This window comes from Phasianus colchicus, chromosome 28 (genome assembly GCF_987193195.1).
Source record: "Phasianus colchicus chromosome 28, bPhaCol1.hap1.1, whole genome shotgun sequence".
In the NCBI taxonomy this organism is placed as follows: domain Eukaryota; kingdom Metazoa; phylum Chordata; class Aves; order Galliformes; family Phasianidae; genus Phasianus; species Phasianus colchicus.
Window position 1 is genome coordinate 3,145,307 of NC_143463.1, and position 16,792 is coordinate 3,162,098.

The 16,792-nt window shown below is 55.6% G+C and overlaps 2 protein-coding genes across 10 annotated transcripts; one reads left to right on the forward strand and one right to left on the reverse strand.

The window, feature by feature from the left end:
- Positions 1-1,267: 1,267 nt before the first annotated feature.
- ANKRD24 (ankyrin repeat domain 24) lies at positions 1,268-10,047 on the reverse strand. Of its 8 annotated transcripts, none has more exons than XM_090125908.1 (19): positions 9,134-10,047; positions 6,791-6,921; positions 6,604-6,692; positions 6,380-6,444; positions 6,054-6,111; positions 5,908-5,978; positions 5,565-5,671; positions 5,297-5,484; positions 5,147-5,175; positions 4,902-4,994; positions 4,691-4,795; positions 4,539-4,583; positions 4,343-4,441; positions 4,190-4,262; positions 3,952-4,073; positions 2,733-3,878; positions 2,483-2,620; positions 2,347-2,412; positions 1,268-2,227 (listed from the first exon to the last, which is right to left on the reverse strand). In XM_090125908.1, exons 1-19 carry the CDS (start codon positions 9,167-9,169, stop codon positions 2,150-2,152), a joined length of 2,739 nt encoding a protein of 912 aa, XP_089982034.1. In that variant the 5' UTR covers positions 9,170-10,047; the 3' UTR covers positions 1,268-2,149. The 8 variants fall into 8 exon arrangements, with proteins under 8 accessions (XP_089982034.1, XP_089982032.1, XP_089982031.1 ...); XM_090125906.1 differs by adding an exon at positions 7,945-8,056 and having other exon boundaries at positions 1,268-2,412; XM_090125905.1 differs by lacking the exon at positions 9,134-10,047 and adding an exon at positions 7,945-9,125.
- A 115-nt stretch (positions 10,048-10,162) lies between these two features.
- SIRT6 (sirtuin 6) lies at positions 10,163-16,544 on the forward strand. 2 transcript variants are annotated; one of them, XM_031604244.2, is made up of 8 exons: positions 10,163-10,317; positions 11,078-11,205; positions 11,552-11,734; positions 13,239-13,298; positions 13,859-13,954; positions 14,813-14,893; positions 15,248-15,371; positions 16,085-16,544. In XM_031604244.2, exons 1-8 carry the CDS (start codon positions 10,252-10,254, stop codon positions 16,418-16,420), a joined length of 1,074 nt encoding a protein of 357 aa, XP_031460104.1. In that variant the 5' UTR covers positions 10,163-10,251; the 3' UTR covers positions 16,421-16,544. The 2 variants fall into 2 exon arrangements, with proteins under 2 accessions (XP_031460104.1, XP_089982037.1); XM_090125911.1 differs by lacking the exon at positions 14,813-14,893.
- The last annotated feature ends 248 nt before the right edge of the window (positions 16,545-16,792 follow it).

The following is a 16,792-nucleotide window of genomic DNA, read 5'->3' on the forward strand; positions in this document are numbered from 1 at the left end:
ACCCTGAAGGTGGTTTGAGTGCATTGTTGGCTTTCTGTTGCTGAGCAGCATCTGGACGAGGACCGGCAGGTGATCAGCTGTTGTTTTTCCCGTATCACTTTAAAATGATGCTCTTATCTCGATCCTTTTTCCAGCGGTTTTCGCATCTTCCCGGAGCGCTGCGGCTCTCTGCCGCCCCCTACTGGACATCAGGTGGTACTGCAGGCATAGCCCCGCGCATGCGCGGTAGCGCCTCTGTGGCGAGCATGCGCAGTGCTGCCTTCTCAATGCAATATAGCACGTGGCTGCATACCGGCAGATTTAGCGACGTGGCCGGGATCGCGAAGCACTTCGATACCACGAAGCTCGGCTGTAGGAGACAGGTAAGAAATCCACGTGTTCAGCAGCTCCTAGGTGACTCCACGGTGGATCTGAAGAGGTCCCACGGCTGCTTCTGTGCAAATGCTTGCTTAATGCCAGTGGGCTCCTCTCGACGTATCCCTGTCAGCAATGCAGGAATGCAGATTTTCACCTTTTGTGTTTCCCTGGGTGCTACAAAGCTTTGAGCCTGACTCTTCAACCAACTGGATCATGCATGAAGGGACTCAAAGTGTCCAGCTGGATGCTTTGGCTCTGTTCACTGTGCCTCAGATCCAGCTTATCCTACCCAGAACACGAATAATTCCTAGCAAAATGTAAAGAAAACGCTTTTTTCCAAGCAGCCCGACGTCCAAACGGCGTGGTTGTTTCCCACGCATCGCACGGCAGCCTCTGCGCTACCGCACGTGCGTGGGGCAGCGCCTGCAGTACCGCATTTTGGTCGCTAGGTGGCAGCAGCGAGAGACGCAGGGTTAATACGCATGCGCGATGCTGGGGCGGGTAACTGTCGGTCAGGTGACGCGATGAGCCAATCGGGTGCCGCGACGCTCTGAGGGGCAGCTGGGTGACAAAGCGGTCCGTCCCGTGTGGTAAAAAACGTGGAAATAAACAAGAGACATCGCGGAATGGATTGAGGAATGTCCGCGAGTGGACTGTTCATCTACTCGTCAAGTAGTTACAAGGAATAGATGTCGCTTTTACGTCTTCGGGAGCGTGCGTTGTGCTGCCTGGAGGACCAAAGAGCATAGAGATTGGTGGCCTGGCGGCGCAGAGCGGTTAAAACGAAGCGACTCTACTTCCGCACATGCGCAGCAAGCTCGGGAGGACCTACTACCATAGAGGCGTCACGGGAGTGCAGAGCGTTTCGGTGATACTGCGCATGCGCGAATCAACGTCTGCATTACCGAGTATTGACGGCAGGCGGCAGCGGTGAGCCCTTGGCTCCGTGCTGTGCCTGCAGTAGCGCTGTTTGTCCTGCAGGGGGCAGCAGCGTTTAGCAGACTGCCACGTTCCTATGGATGGGAGCGGTTCAGCCCATTGACCGATCCCAGAAGTCAGCAACGAACTACCAGCGTGTCTGCAATGCCACCTTCCATTAATTCCTCCTCCCTGATGCCGTTTTTATACTATTTTCTTGCTTTCAGCTAGAGCTTGAGTGACTCTCATCATATTTCTGTTGTCACTGGTGTAAAATCACCTCCTGAGTTCATGCTCGGTGAGGTGTGGTCACACCTTGGAAGCTGGCAGCCTTTGGGATGGAGGTGTTGACACAGAAAGTGGAGACTTGCAGGCCAGTTTAACCTCACAGGGATCACTGCTCATCACTGCACCTGGCCCCAGGGAAGCAGTTTTTTTGTCTCTGTCTAAAAGGATTTTGTCCCTTCCCATCCCACTGCTTCTTTTGTGGTTGCCTGCTCCCCTCTGGGGGCACCGAGGCTGAAGGAGATTATGGCATTAAATCCCCAGCATCTTCATTTCCAGCACTGCGTTCTACATCACCCATGTTCCCATCTTCACCCCCCCCCCCCCCCAGAGACAAACCATCCAGTTGCTGTGAATAGAAATACTTTATTGCTACTGTGCTGGGGTGCGTGCAGCAGTGTGGGGGCTTAGCACAGGACCCCCAGTGCCAGGTGAGTGATGGAGATGTGTGTGCCAGTACCAGGATGCTGCCCAGAGAAGCAAAGGGGCTGTGAGGGTGTGAACGTGGGCCTGACCCCCTCACCCCTCCCCCCGGCCAGGTTACTGGCTGTGCCCGTGGTCCCTGTGGTACTGCCTTGCTGGTGGGGATTCATCTGCCCTGCTCCTGCATCCTCTGCATCTTCAAGATCTGGCACAGCAGCCTCTGCACGTCCTCATCCATGTGGCCCTGGGGCAGAAGGGACATTCAGGAGCATCCCTTGCTGCCACCTCTGTGTATAGGGTACTGGTGCACACATGGTGCAGTAGTCCCCTATGGTGTTGTCCCCACTGCCATGTCCCACTCACTTGCACTGCATAGAGCAGGTGGCTCCGGTACAGCTTGACCACCTTGCTGTGCTGCAGCTCCATTTCCTGAAAGAGAGCAAGCAGGCTTGAGCTTGGGGTGAGGACCTGAGAACCCACCAGGCACCCTGATACCCACCGCCAGCTTTTCCTCCAGTGCCTGGATCCTGGACTGCATGGCAGCAGTGTCGGGGGGGGTCTGCAGCACTCCCTTGGATTCTGGGAGAGCATTCAGGGCCTCCTTCAGCCTGAAGACCTCCTTGGAAAGCTCAGTGATCTGCGCAGTGCACATTTATGGGGAACCAGGTGTCACTCAGCCCCATCTCCTTAGGGGTCTCCCCATTGCTGTGACCCCACTGCCACCCTTCCACCACCTCCCCATCCCCTACCTTCCTATCCCTGTCCCTGACCAACCGAGCTGAGTCCTCTGCATGGCCGTGGAGGTCCTGCAAGCGCCGTGTTTCATCTCGTGCTTCAGCCAACTGCTTCTGCACCGCGGCCAGCCTCTCCTCGGCCGCCTGCCTCTCACTCTTCATGAACAACGCCTGCCTTTGCACCTTGAACACCTCCTCGCACGTCTTCTCGTGCCGTCGCGACAGCTCATTCAACCTCTGGCTCAACGCAGCCGCCTCAGCCCTCAACCCCTCCTGCACCTCCTCGTGCTCCCCACGCGGCACCGCCGTCGCCAGCTCAGCCTGCAGCCTCGCAGCCTCGTGTCCTTTGGCTTCTGCCACAGCTTGCAGCCGATCTGCCCTCTGCTGCAGCGCCTGCAGCTGCTCCTGCAGCGCCGCTGTGGCCCGAGCGTGCTCCTCCAGTGATACCTGACCCTTGGCTTCCCTCTGTGCCTGCTGCAGCCGAGCCAGCACCTCCTCGTGCTCCTTCCGTCCCACTGGCCGGGCTGCCAGCTGCTCTCGCAGGGTTTCCAGCTCGGCCTCCCTGCGGCCCAGCACTTCTTGTAGCTGCCCCAGCTGGGTTGTCAGCTCCCCATGCTGCCTTGTCAGCTCGGCCATGCGCTGCTCTGCCACTCCTGGCTCTACGTTGGGTGCATTGCCTGCCCGCCAGCTCTGCGTCTTGGCTTCCATCTCACATCTCATCGCTTCCGCCACTGCTTCTGCTCGGCTGCAGCGCTCCAGCAGGGCTGCCTTCTCCCGCAGTGCCTCCTCTTGGGCACCACCAGCCTCCAAACGGCCCTGCAGCTCCCTCACCTGCTGCTCTCGCTCCTCCAGTGCTGCTTGCGCCTGTTTCAGGGCCATCCGAGCCTCAGCCAGCTCAGTGCCACGCTCCTGCTCACGGCTGGAGTGAGACTGCTGGAGTGGCACCCGCATCTCACAGCGGCTCTGGACCTGTTGCTCAGTGCACCGCTGCTCCTTGCTGCCTTTTCCACTTGGCTCTGTTGCAGGGCTCTGCTTCCCACGCTCAGCACCCTGAGCCTGCAGCCTCTCCAGCTCACGCTTGAGGGATTTGTAGAGGCTGGCAGGCACAAAGTCCCCAGGGGAAGATGGGTCGCTCTCATCCCGCTCGAAGTTCTCCAGGACCTGCTGAGGGGATGGTGAGGCTGCCGACGGGCAGGGAACCAAGGGAGGGATGGGCAGACAGATGGTGACTTGCCTGTATCTTCTCCCTCAGCTCCTTGTTCTGCATGGTGAGGGATTGCACCTGACCCTGCAGCGTGGCCAGCAGCTCTTCAGCCGAAGGGCTCAGAGTCTTCTTGGAGAGCAGCAGCTCTGCCCCTGTGCAGCACACAGATGCTGGTGTTGTGCCCATGTGCTCCTTCCACACCACCAGAAACGCTGTCTGTGAGTGCTGCACAACCCCATGTGGCCTTGGGAAGCCAGCAGGGCCCTACCTGGGAACTCGAGCAGCTCTCCCTCCTCGTCCTGCAGTGTCTCAATGTCGTAGCTGGTGTTTTCCTTCTCATTCTAGGGGTGCAAAGCAGCACATGTCAGATGCTGCACACCCTGCCTGGCCTCTGGTGCTGCCAGCCACTGCCTGTGCCCACCTCCAGTGAGGACAAGCGGCTCTGCAGAGCCTCCACTTCCTTCCCCAGCCGCTCCTTCTCTCTTTCCCGTGCTGCCAGCCGCTCCTCCAGCTCTTGGATCTGCAGAGCATGACACAGGGGTCCCCCTCACTCCCCAATGGCACCAGGACCCCTCAGACAGCCAAGGCTGCCTATGACCTCCCCACGCTGGCCTCACCTGCTTCTCCATGGAGCGTAGGGAGCCCTTATCCAGCTCTGCCTGCTGGCAAAACACAAGGAGACAACAGGGAAAGATAAACGCTGTCCTCATCCCTCCCATCCCTGGTGATGGGGTGGCATCTTCTCCATGAAATTGTGCCTCATCAGTACCTCTCGTCTCTCCTTCTCCTGCTGCTCCAAGCCCCGGATTTTCTGCAAGAACTGTGCCCTCTCCTGCCGCAGCCTCACAATCTCCTCGTAAGCATCCTGGTCCTCCTGCAGGCAAATGGAGGAGTTCTGAATGGGTTCAGCTGCCTTGTGCCTACCATACTGACTGCAGATATGGAGCTAAGCCCGTACCAAGAAGGATTCTGTCTCTTACCTGGCCTGGGGTACCTGGGGGAGGCAGGGGAGCTTTCCTCTTCCTCGGAGTGTTGCTTTTCTCCCTGCCTGCTGACTGGCTGGGTGAAGATGTCTGCAGAGAGGGACATCACATGCCAAGTGGCCTTCCCCCTTCCTGGACCATCACTGCCTTGGAGAGCCTGAAGACTCCCAACGACCCCCAGCCAGGGGCTGAGGGCAGGATCCAGGCTAATTCTGCTAAGAGTCAAGCCTGGCAACCCTCACCTGGGACATCTGCTCAGATGACTCCTCTTCTGTGGAGAGAAAGAGAAATCAAGGAGGTTTTGGGGATCGTGGAGGTGGGCATGGCAGGTGGAGCCACACTGGGGGTGTTCACAGTGTCATGCACTCACGGAGAACATACAGCAGCCTTACCACTGGCCCAGGACTGGCGTTGAGCAGCCTCTTGCAGGAAATGCTGGATGAGAGCATTGCCTGTGGACAGGCCATAGTGTGCAGCATCGTGGCCCATCGAATCCACCAAGGCCACCCGTGCACCAGCATTGATGAGCACCTCCACCGTCTCCACGCTGCCATTCTCACAAGCCAGCATCAGGGCTGTCCTGAGCAGAGGGGTGGGAGCAGAGGTGAGAAGACCATCCATCTCCCCACGTGCCCCCAATCCCCACCAGCAAAGACTCACTTCCCCTGCAGGTCACGGCTGTTGATGGCTGCTCCACGGTGCAGCAGGTACTGGCAGAGCTCTGAGTGGCTCATCTTAGCAGCAAGGATCAACGGCGTGCAGCCACTCTGGGCAGAGATAAATTGGGTGAGGTTCTGGGGATGCTGCTTGGATCCCCCACCTTGGGGCACCCTGCTGCTTGATTTTCACATTCTGCTTGCAGACTATTTTCACAGCAGTGCTCTGGAGACCACAGGCACTGCCAGCTGCTGCGTTCCACCCCAGAAGCTGCTGCATTTCAAAGGCAGCCTGGATCTTTGCTGCTCTGTAAAGTATCACAGGGTGAGAAGCAGAGGGATCTCACCTTATCCCTAATGTTCAGGGGAGCTTTGTAATCACAGAGGATCTCTGAGCACGGTATGCAGCCGCTGATTGCTGTGGAGGAGAGAGGCTGAGCATTGCCTGATGTGGGGATGTGAGCAGGATAGGTTTGGCACTGTCCTCACTCACCTGCATGGTGCAGCGCCGTCTGGCCACTGCTGTCAGCTACATCCACAGGGCAGGAAGCCTGAAGGGAGAGGGCCTGGGTTACAGCAGGATGGGGGACAGATAGACTCTGCAAGCATGTGGCTACTTAGCATAGTTGTAGGGTTGAGCAGGGCTGCCCCAAATCATACAGTGCCACATAGACCCAGGAAACCACCATGCCAACCAGCACCACCACTAAGGGAAGGGAGCTCAGAGACAGAGGGCACCAGGCTGGGGCTGCCCTGAAGGTGCTGGGCTCTGTGTGGTGTGACAACCAGGTACAGCACCCTCCCTCTCAGCCCCAGTACCTGCAGCAGCTTGCTGACACATTGTGGGTGGCCGTGCTTGGATGCCAGGTGCAGGGCAGTGTAACCTGGGGAGAGGGACAGACAAACAGGTTAGAGGACAGACAGTGGGTTGATAATGCAGGGGATCAGCTGGGGGACAGGTGGATGAGCACACAGCAGGACCTGCTGGGCTGAGCTGGGCTACCACAGCATTAGAAAGGGGCATGTGATTGCCATGCCCTCACCCGAGCTGTCTTTGGTCATGGCATCCACGCCATGAGCTAGCATGGCTTCAAGGCAGTCTGCATTCCCCCGTGTGGCAGCCAGATGAAACCTGCAGCAAGACCAAGAGCTGTCAGACCCATATCTCTCACCTGAGCCCCATCGCAGCCCTGCTTTCCTGGTGACCTGGAGACACAGGACAGCACTTACGCAGATTTGCCCTCAGAATCCAGCTTGGTGGGGACCAGCCCCTTGCGGACGAGGAGGGATGCCACCTTTCCAGCATCGTTGTAGTCCACAGCTTGCAGGAGCTTCTCATCATTCTTGGTCCAGTCCTGACTCTGCAATGAAGCCAGCGTGAGGCTGTGATCTCTGTGCTATCATCAGGGGCAGGTAGGATGTTGAGCTAGGCGTGGGTGCTAATCCTCACCCCCTCACTTGCTATCTCCCACCCACCCTCAACTCTATCTCTTGGGTGCAGTTTCCCAGCTGCTGCAGTGTCTGGTGTGCTGTATGAAAGGTTTGGCTGGGAGAGCTGATGGGAATGAGGTTCCCCTTCACACACCAACCAGTTTGCAGTTCACAGACAGGGGAATTAGCAGAACTGCCCCAGTTTAACTCTGAATGTTCCAAGATTTGGGATGCTCCCTGATTGCCCCTGCTCCAGGATTTGTTCCTGCCACCTCAGTGACCCTGATGTTATCCACAGCCAGCACCCAGGGGTGCCTGAGCCCTATCCCTGCCTGGGTCTCTCCATTCTCAGCCTTGTTTTTCTCCTTTCCAAGGAAGGGGTCAAGTCAGGGCAAGCAGGGCTGACAGTGAGCTCAGGTCCCTGGGGATGACTGCAGCCCAGGATGTGTTGGGCACAATGCTGTCCCTGCTCCCAAGGAGAACTGGGGCTAGGTGAGAGTTTGCTGACCCAGTGGCCTCACATATCCCCTCCTCAGGGAATGACCCTCAGCAGAGCAGGACCTGGGGCTCACCCTACAGCCTGAGACAACAAACCAGAGGTTGGCTGTGGCTGGGAAATGGATGTCACCTCTGGGACCTGCTTACATCCTACCCCTCATCAGCTGATGCCCAGCGCTAGGCAGGGGCCCCGTGCCACGGCACCTGTCCTATGGGGCCAGGGGACCCAGTCACGGGGGGTGGAATAAACCAGACTCCCAGGGTTACTGGGCAAACTGGGAGCGTGGTGCTCACCCCCGCCCCTTTGTCTTGCAAGGACAAAGCAGCTCGGAGAGGACGCAGCGAAGCCCCGGGGACAGGATTGGGAATAGAGGGGATCCGGGCGGGGGTTGGGGGTGACAGCTTACCCCGTGTGCAGGACTGAAGGGGAGCGGGGATGGAGGGCAGGGACGTACCGCAAAGGAGGCAGCGGCACAGAGGCAGATCTGCTTCATGGTGTTGAAGAGGAGGCGGCGGGCAGCCATGCATCCCTTGCCTCTCTGCCTGGGCGTGGGCTGGCCGGGGTTCCTGGTTACGGACCCCAGACCACGGGTCGGTCCGGTACCGCCGCCCGGGCGGGGACCGAGTCCTGCCGCAGTGACAGCCGGGATCCGCCTCCTGCCACCCTTTCGTCCCTCCTTCCTTCCCTCCCTCCTCGGCGCCCAGAGCTCCAGCATCCCTGCATCCCTGCCTCGGAGCAGGTACTGAGGTTTCACCAAGGCTGGTCCCAGTTAGAGTGGGATCGGGGGGGGGGAGGGGGAGAGTAGCTCTTGGACACCCCGTGTGCAAGAAGAGGAAAAGATGCATCTCCAAACTGCGGGGACAAGCATCCTCCCACTGCCTGCAACCAGCTCCTCGAGGAAGGATGTAGGACCTGAACCCTGCCCTGAGGGACACAAACTGATCTCCCATTACTCTGGGGCCAAAAGGGACACGCAGGACCCCCTGCCTGAATCTTAGTGACCTCCTGCAAGGGGAGAACCCCAAAACGCAGAGGATTCCCAAAAATCCGTCCCAGAAGAGCCCTAGGGACTGCAGGAAGGAATGGAGACCCTCAGCCCTTCCCTCTCACAGCAGTGTAGGGAAACTGAGGCACAGAGCACCCTGAGCACAGCAGGCAGTGCAGGCTCCTCCACCTACACGTCCTCCTGGTGCTGCCATAGGGAGTGGGGACAGCGCTGTCACCCTCTTCCCAGCCTGGGAAACAGCAGGAATATGCAGCATGATGCCAGTCTGGTGCTGAATAATTAAGGAGCATCGACTTGCTGGCTCCAAGGTGGGAACCCAATCTGGCTGTGGCAGCTGGAAAGCTGGCAGCCATCCCTGCATCCCATGGGACAGAAATGGGTACAGGACCTGGGACACACTCACCTCTCCTTGGTGCTGCTTTTCCTTCTTTTTGCTCTGCCCTGCTCCCACCAGTGATCCCAGTGGAAGCCACGGTTATTGGCCACTCGGGACAGGTCCCCATGTCCCCATACCCATGTGAAACATAGAACATCCTGGGGCAGGTCCCTGTGTCCCCATATCCCTGTGAAACCCACTGACACCCCGGGGCACTGGCAACCCAGGACACGTCCCCACATCCTTGGGGGCAGCACTTACATCTGCCTTCCTGAACTTGGCCTTCAAGCTCTTCATGGTAACTGCAGTCCCGTGGCACCTGGACACCCGATGGTCGTGTCTGAAAACCTCGTCTGCTTGCTGGGGTCAGGCTGTGGGGATGTGACTGTTGCAGATGGCAGTGGCAGCTTTGAGGGCTTTGCTGCTGCTGCTACGGGTCCAGCTCACCACCAGCCCTGTCTGTTCCTTGTCTCACTGCTTCTGGCCCACAGCACGACGCGGGGGGGCACATGAAGGCATTGGGTTACCTCTGCGGTTACAGCCGGGGGGGACATGGGAGGGCCAAGCACCAGGCAGGGCAGGGAGCACTGGCACCCTTCAAACCCCTGCACCCAGGCATAGGGCAGCTGCATTGGAGAGGGTACCATGGCAGGGCTGGGCAAGCCTCAGGGGAGGGAAAGGAGAGTTTGGAATCACCACGACATTTCAGGTTAGGTGTTAAGGAGAAATATTTTACTCAGAGGGCAGCGAGGTGCTGGAACACCAGAAATTGGGGATGCCACATCTCTGGAGGCACTCAAGGCCAGGCTGGGCAGAATCCTGGGCAGCCTGACCCAGCGGTTGGCAACCCTGCCCAGTGAAGGGGTGTGAAACTGGATTATCCTTCAGGTCCTCTCCAAATCTAAGACATTCTATTCTATGACCTGCCCCCCCCAGCCCTATTAGGCTGCAGGCAGTGAAGGACATGGCTGAGACTAGCAGAGCTGACACCCGCTGCCTTTGTGGTGCACCCACTTGCATGGCACCTCTTTGCATGGCATCACTTGGCATCGTACACCCTTGCCTGACACCTTTTGCTAGCACCCAGTGTCTTCTTCCCTTCCAAGGGCTGTGTTTTATAGTGGATGTATTAGCAAGGTGAGGGCACACGTCCCTGTTACCAAACACAAAGATGGCGGCGAGGACTTCACTAGGCAGAAGTCTACGCATGCGTACTGGTGCTGCGGCCTACTCTAGGCAGGGGTCTGCGCATGCGTAGTGGGGCTGCGGCCTACTCTAGGCGGGAGTCTGCGCATGCGCCCTGATGCCGCGGCCTCCGTGCGCGCTTCCGCCCGCTCGCGGACCGACAACAATGAGCTCTCCGGTGGCCGGGCCGGGCCATGGCTGTGAATTACGCGGCCGGGCTCTCGCCCTACTCGGATAAAGGCAAATGCGGCCTCCCAGAGGTGAGCACGGCGCGGCGGGGTCGCCTGGTATGGCGGGCGTCCTGCAGGGTTTCCATAGCAACGGGGCTTTGTGCCCCCTGGGGACCCCCGGCACCGCGGGGTCTTTGGGTGCTCAGGTCCCGGCTTCAGAGCTCGCCGCCTCCATTCCCTTCTTCCTCCTGTTTTGTGTCCCCTCCTCCCCTTTGTGTTCCTCAGGGCCGGCCCTTTACCCGCCCTTCCCCCTCCCCCCTATCAGCAGGGGGTTTTGTTTTGAAGGGAGCGAGGTGGGCACTGCTGAGTTCCTCCCGGAGTGACCCCATCCCTGTGCTCCCCTCCCCCCGTCCACGCTCATGAAGCTTAAGAAAAGCTTTGTGTTGGAACCCCTGTCCCTAAAAGGCCGGGCCAAAGAACCATCCTATAGAAATGAATTTATGCTGTGCCAAAAATCAGAACGGGCCCATGACCCAGAATCACAGAATTAGCAGGGTTGGAAGGGACCTCAAGGATCACGAATCTCCAGCCCCCTTGCCACATGCAGACCCCATCCACCACTGTCCCCCATCCTGCCTTAATTTGTGTGGGGATAGTATATACAGTGCTGTTTCCCTCATTACGTGCATTTGTCATTAAGCAATGTGAAATCTCCTTTCCCACGTGGAGTTTCTGTTGTGGATATGACAGAAGTGTGGTTTGCTGGCTCTTTGTGCCTGCCAGGAGGCACGTAGGACCCACCCATCTCTGCGTGTCCCTGTTCATGTGGGGATTTGTCTCTTCCGCTCAGATTTTTGATCCTCCTGAAGAGCTGGAGAGGAAGGTGTGTGAGCTGGCAGATTTGATAAAGAGTTCTTCCAATGTGGTGTTCCACACAGGGGCTGGCATCAGCACCGCCTCGGGGATTCCTGACTTCAGGTAAAAGCAGTGGGCAGCGGATAACGGGGATAGGGAATGAACAGCACCTCATCCAAGTCCATCTTCCATCTAAACTGGGCTTCCTGCCAGTCATCCTTACTGCAGGGATCATCCTGTCATGTCCTGTCCGCTTGTCTTGTCCTGTATCCAGCTGAAACTACCTTTTCCATCTTGCACTTACTACTTCCACAGAAGCCCTACATGCATTTTGAACAAAAATATCCAGTAATATGTGGCCCTTGTTTAGCAGTGCCTTGCTTGCACTGATGGGGCTTGGGATGCATTTACAAGCATCGTAGCAGAGCCTGAGATCTCAGTTATTGTTTCTTCTGTCCCTTTGCTGCAGGGGGCCTAATGGTGTCTGGACTATGGAAGAGAAGGGGCTTTCCCCAAAATTTGACACCACCTTTGAGAACGCCAGGCCCTCCAAAACTCACATGGCACTTCTGGGGCTGCAAAGAGTCGGCATCCTGAAATTCCTGGTCAGCCAGAATGTGGATGGCCTTCATGTGCGCTCAGGATTCCCACGGTACTGCTTCTCCCACCCTGCCTCCAGGTTCTTTTTGTCTCTCCCATATGCCAAAGCATGGCTGTTCTCCCTGCCTGATTAGCATGGCCTCGTGTGCAAGCATCTGCAAACATCCCTGACAAAGTACACCAGCCAGTTCTCTCGTTATGTTGGGGATTGAGTTTCAGAGATAACTCAGAAGCTGTCTGTCCACTGATATGGATAGTGGATAAATTTATGAAACTGCCATAGTATCAGGGCAGAGAGAATGCTGCAGTAGGAACTGATCTAACTTACTGGCTGCAGTCTCTGATTTTTTTGCCAGCTGCACTGGGATCAGGGCTCCTACGTAGCACTGTTCCCTCTGTGAGGAGCTGTGACATGTGGAACCCAAGGGTAAGGGATCTCCCCTCTCTGCTTGGGTGGAGTCTGAAGTGTGTTTAGCAGCGTGGTGGCTATTTCCAAGTTGTCCTTAAAGGAACCTGCCTTTCTATGAGCACTTGTGGCAACATGCTCTTCTCCCTTCAACAAACTTCAGCCTGTGATAAGAACCCATTTCCAATACTTAAGACCAGCAGATAATTATGTCATAACCCAAACTGTTTGGAGCTGCCTGGAAGAGAAAAGAGAGCAGCTGAATTCAAGTAAGAAAATAGAAGGAAGTTAGAATGAGGAGGCTGACTAGGAACTAGGAGAAGATGCATTTCTCAGATGGCTTCAGCCTTTATGGTCTGAGCTGCCTCAAGAGGTTATTTCCTATTATTAAAAGCCCTGAGTCCTGGTTCATGCTCCTGCCACTGCATATGCCTTTTCAAACTAAACAACCTTGGAAAAAGGAATAAGAATTAATCACCATGGCTCATCAGTGCTCCCTTCAGCCTGGTGCAGCTGGCTCACATTCTTCTCCAGCATTTCTCTTCCACTCAAGTGGAGTATGTGCTTAAGAAAGTGCTGTTCAGTGTTGTGGATCAAGTCAGTCCTGGAGATTTCCAATCACTGTGAGGCTCATAGGGATGTAGGAGGAGTGTGGCTTTGTTTCCTACTAGCTTTTGCACTTTGAGTTTGGTGTTGAACTTGAGGGGAGTTTTGAACAAAAGGGCTGGCAAAGGGCTGGGACTCTGCAGGGACAAAGAGAGAAATACTGAGTACTGAGAAAAGCAAAGATTCAGGTTGTTGTTAGGCACAAGGAAGGTTTGAGACTAGGTCAGAATAAAAAAAGAACTGGTGCTGTGGAGGGAATCATGTAAAATCAAGCCAGGATATGCTCTCCTTCCCCTTGGTCCCAGTTGTGGCAAGCATAGCATAATGTTCTCATGATGGAGATGGAATGGGTGCAGAAGTCCTCCACAAGGTCTGAGCATGTCCTTTGGGTCTCCCCTGCCCCACAAGAGGGACAGCTCTTCCCAAACCACCCTGGAACAATATTTCTTATGTTAAATGCACAAAGAGGTCTCCATGTGTCCTGCATGCGATGGCCCCTCTTGGTTCAGGGAATCTCCATTCATCTCTGCCATTTCTCCCACAGGGACAAGTTGGCTGAGCTCCACGGGAACATGTTTGTGGAGGAGTGCATGAAATGTGGCAAGTACGTGGGTAGCAGCACATGGGGGCTTTGTTGTTGTCCTGGGGAACAGTGGAGGGCCTGAGCAGACCTGGAGTTGCCTGTCAGGCAGGTGCAGAGTGCATGGAATCATGATCAGATCTTTCCCATCTGAATCATAAGCCCTGTCATACTGTGGGAAGTAAACATTTTGAGAAACCTCCGTTGCCTGGGAAACCCTCTGCTCATTGTGGCAAGTGGGGCTGCCTGCTAGAGAGGTGACAGATTGCATACTGGGCTTTGCATCCTGGATGGTAGCAGACTTCAGTGGCCCTGGAGCTGATGTTCAAAGCTCCCTAAAAGGGAAATTGCTGTAAGCAATACCTGGGTAGAGATGTGGTTTGAAATTGATAAAGGACTGAGGTGCTCAGCTCATTGCACGTGGCTCTGAGCCATCACCTGCTTCCTTCTCTCCCAGGTGTCTTTGATGTGAAATGTGCTGTGTTGTGGGGACGTTTCACAGCTGTTCACACTTCCCTGCGTGTGGCTGCTGTGAGTCACACTGGACATTGGGCTCTGAATAGCATCATCTCTTGTGTGTGCAGGCAGTACGTGCGGGATGCTGTTGTGGGCAGCATGGGGCTGAAGCCAACAGGCAGGCTGTGCAGCGTCACCAAAGCACGAGGGCTACGGGCCTGCAGGTATGTCTGCTGGGGCAGCTGTGGGAGTAGAGGTGCTGGATGGGGCCTCCCAGGGTGCTGTGCAATGGAGAGGGGACAGCCGAGTACCTGGGATGTAGGAGTGAATGATTTTGATGTTCAGATTTTGTGTTGCAGGGCTGAGCCTGCAGTCCCTCAGGTTCAAGTGAATAAATAAGCAGCAGTGGCTGCACAGGACATCTTTAAATGCACAGAGAGGAGGCCAGTGTCCCAGCTTCTGAGGAGGTCCTAGCCAAGCAGGCTACTCTTGGGTATCTTCCCATGCTGATCATTTGAACATGTCCTAGTGTTGGGGAGTGCCCTTCTATAGGGCTGCAGCTTTAGAGGTGGCCCTTCCTCTCCAACAGGATGCAGCCCTTACACTTGATGCTGCAGATCTCCTGTAGGGAAGCGTGGGCACCATCCTCAGCTCTTCAGCTCCACAGCTGGAGGGGCACTGATGTGATGTGACATCCAGTCACACTCTGTGTACAGCAGAGATTGAGCTGGAGGGTGGGGGGCTCCAAGACGTGGGGCAGAACTGTGCTGATGCACCTCTGAAGTTGGGGAGGTAAAGGTGCACACCAGCAGTGAAAAGAAACAGCGAGAGAGCAGCTTTGATGGCTTTTGGTGGCATCACAGCACCATCCACAAAATGCCTCGTGCAGGTGAATTATGTCTCTTCCCTTGCCTACCAGTGAGTCCTCATAGCTGCTCTTGGCTTTCTCCTGTACTTTTGCAGCACTGGGCTGAGGAAGTGTAGCAGGGGGTCCAGGTGATGGAGCTGTAGCTTCTCTCCTAGCCATCTCTGCTGACCATTCCCGCCTGGCAGGGTAACTGTGGTCCCTGTGTGTCTTCTAGAGGGAAGTTAAGAGACACTATTCTGGACTGGGAAGATTCCCTGCCTGACCGTGACCTCACACTAGCAGATGAAGCCTGCAGGTACCATATTTGGAATTTTCAAGCCATCATGACTGCTGATTGCTGCAGCTTGCAGTGACCCAGCAGGATGCCTGTGCCCTCTGCATTCTGCCAGTACCACAGCAAACAGCCCTTGGGCTGAGCCTGTATGGGTTTGTTCGTGCATAAGCACTCTGCAGACCTGAGGCAGTGTCCATAGGACAGCAATGCCTAGTTCTTTCTGAGGAAGTGACCAAGGAAAAGTACTGCAAATTCTGGCCACAGCTTTGCTTCCCAGCTTGGAAGCTGCTAGAGTCCAGGCTGGAGCGGTCTGCAAGTGATTGTGGTTTTATTTTTTTTATTTTCTGTCTTGGATATTTTATCTCCTCCTTGCAGGAAAGCTGATCTCTCTGTTACACTGGGAACCTCTCTGCAGATCAAACCCAGTGGCAACCTCCCACTGATCACAAAGAAGAGAGGAGGGAAGCTGGTCATAGTCAACTTGCAAGCAACCAAGCATGTGAGTGAGAGCATCCTTGCTGCTCTACCCTGCTCTTTTCCCTTCACTTGTTTCAGCCCCATTACTTGTTCCCTGCACATTGTCACCTCCCAAGCAGCCATATAGAGGTGGCAGGCTGGGCTTCTATTATTGGAGTGTTTAAACTTGCAACTCCAATAAACACCTAGAAATGGAAGGTATGTATTAAGAGCGTGATAAAAACCAAGCACAAAGCCCAGTGTATGCTCTGGTGAATTATGTCCAGTTAAATAACTGCACATGCATAACCTGTGCCATGGAACAAGGGAGTTTGGTTCATGTTTAGCCTTGGTTTTGGTGCTGTAATTGTCAGGCAGCTTTTGAATAACTAGAACTGGGCATATTCTGAGATTTGTTAGAGCTCTGTTTTTCTGTCCCATTCTGACCTGGGCTTGCTAGCCTGGCTTTGCATCCATGTTTGGTTTGCTGGGCTGTATTTAAAGGTGCAGACTGCCTGTTCACACCTGGATACAACCCCAGCAGCCTGCAGCATAGCCAGGGAGCAGTGTCAGGTTGGGTCACAGTCCCGGTATGTGTTCCTTTATAGAAGATGTCCCAGGGGCAGGAGCCTTGTAGTCTGCGTGCAGCTGAGCCATTGCCCAGTTCCTGTCCCCAGGCACTCCCTGAGAACAGACATTTGTTCCTGTACATCATGTTTGTCCCCCTAATGCCACATTTGTCCTTGCTTACCCCAGGACAGACAGGCCGACCTGCGCATTCATGCTTACGTCGATGATGTCATGACAAAACTGATGAAGCACCTGGGACTGGAAGTCCCAGAGTGGACAGGGCCGGTGGTGGTGGAAAGTGCTGACTCTGCCAAGCCTGAACAGCTCTACAAATTTAAGCCCGAGGCTCACGGGTTGCTCAAGGAAGAGTCCTTTTCCCAGCATAATGGAACAGCTGGGCAGTGCCCCGACCTTGGGACCACGCTGGTGGAGCACCATGATAGTCTGAAGCAGGAGTGTCCCAGTCTGGACACAGGACCACCACTGACAAAGAAGATGAAGGTAGAGCCTCTCCTCACCTGACCCAGACTGTTCCCTGTCTGACTAGACACTTGTCTGTGCCACTTTTCCTACCGACTTTTTATTTTTTATCTCCTTAAGCTTTGTCTCTTTTTTATGTAAGTATTAAATACACTTGAATCATGTATGTCTGGGCAGCTGTACCTGCCAGGGTGGGAAGAATGTCCCCTGCTCCATACAGTTCCTTATCTGTAAAGAGAGGGTTGCAGAGCCCAGCTGTGCCCTGCAGACCTCAGAAGGCCCAGGGATAAGGGTGCTCAGTGTTAGGTAGGTAATGCTGGGGGAGTGACACAACAGGATCAAGCAGCTGTTGCTGTCTCAGATAGAGCAGGGCTGGGTGGTGGTGGGATGCTGGTCCCTCTGCTGTGCCTGTAT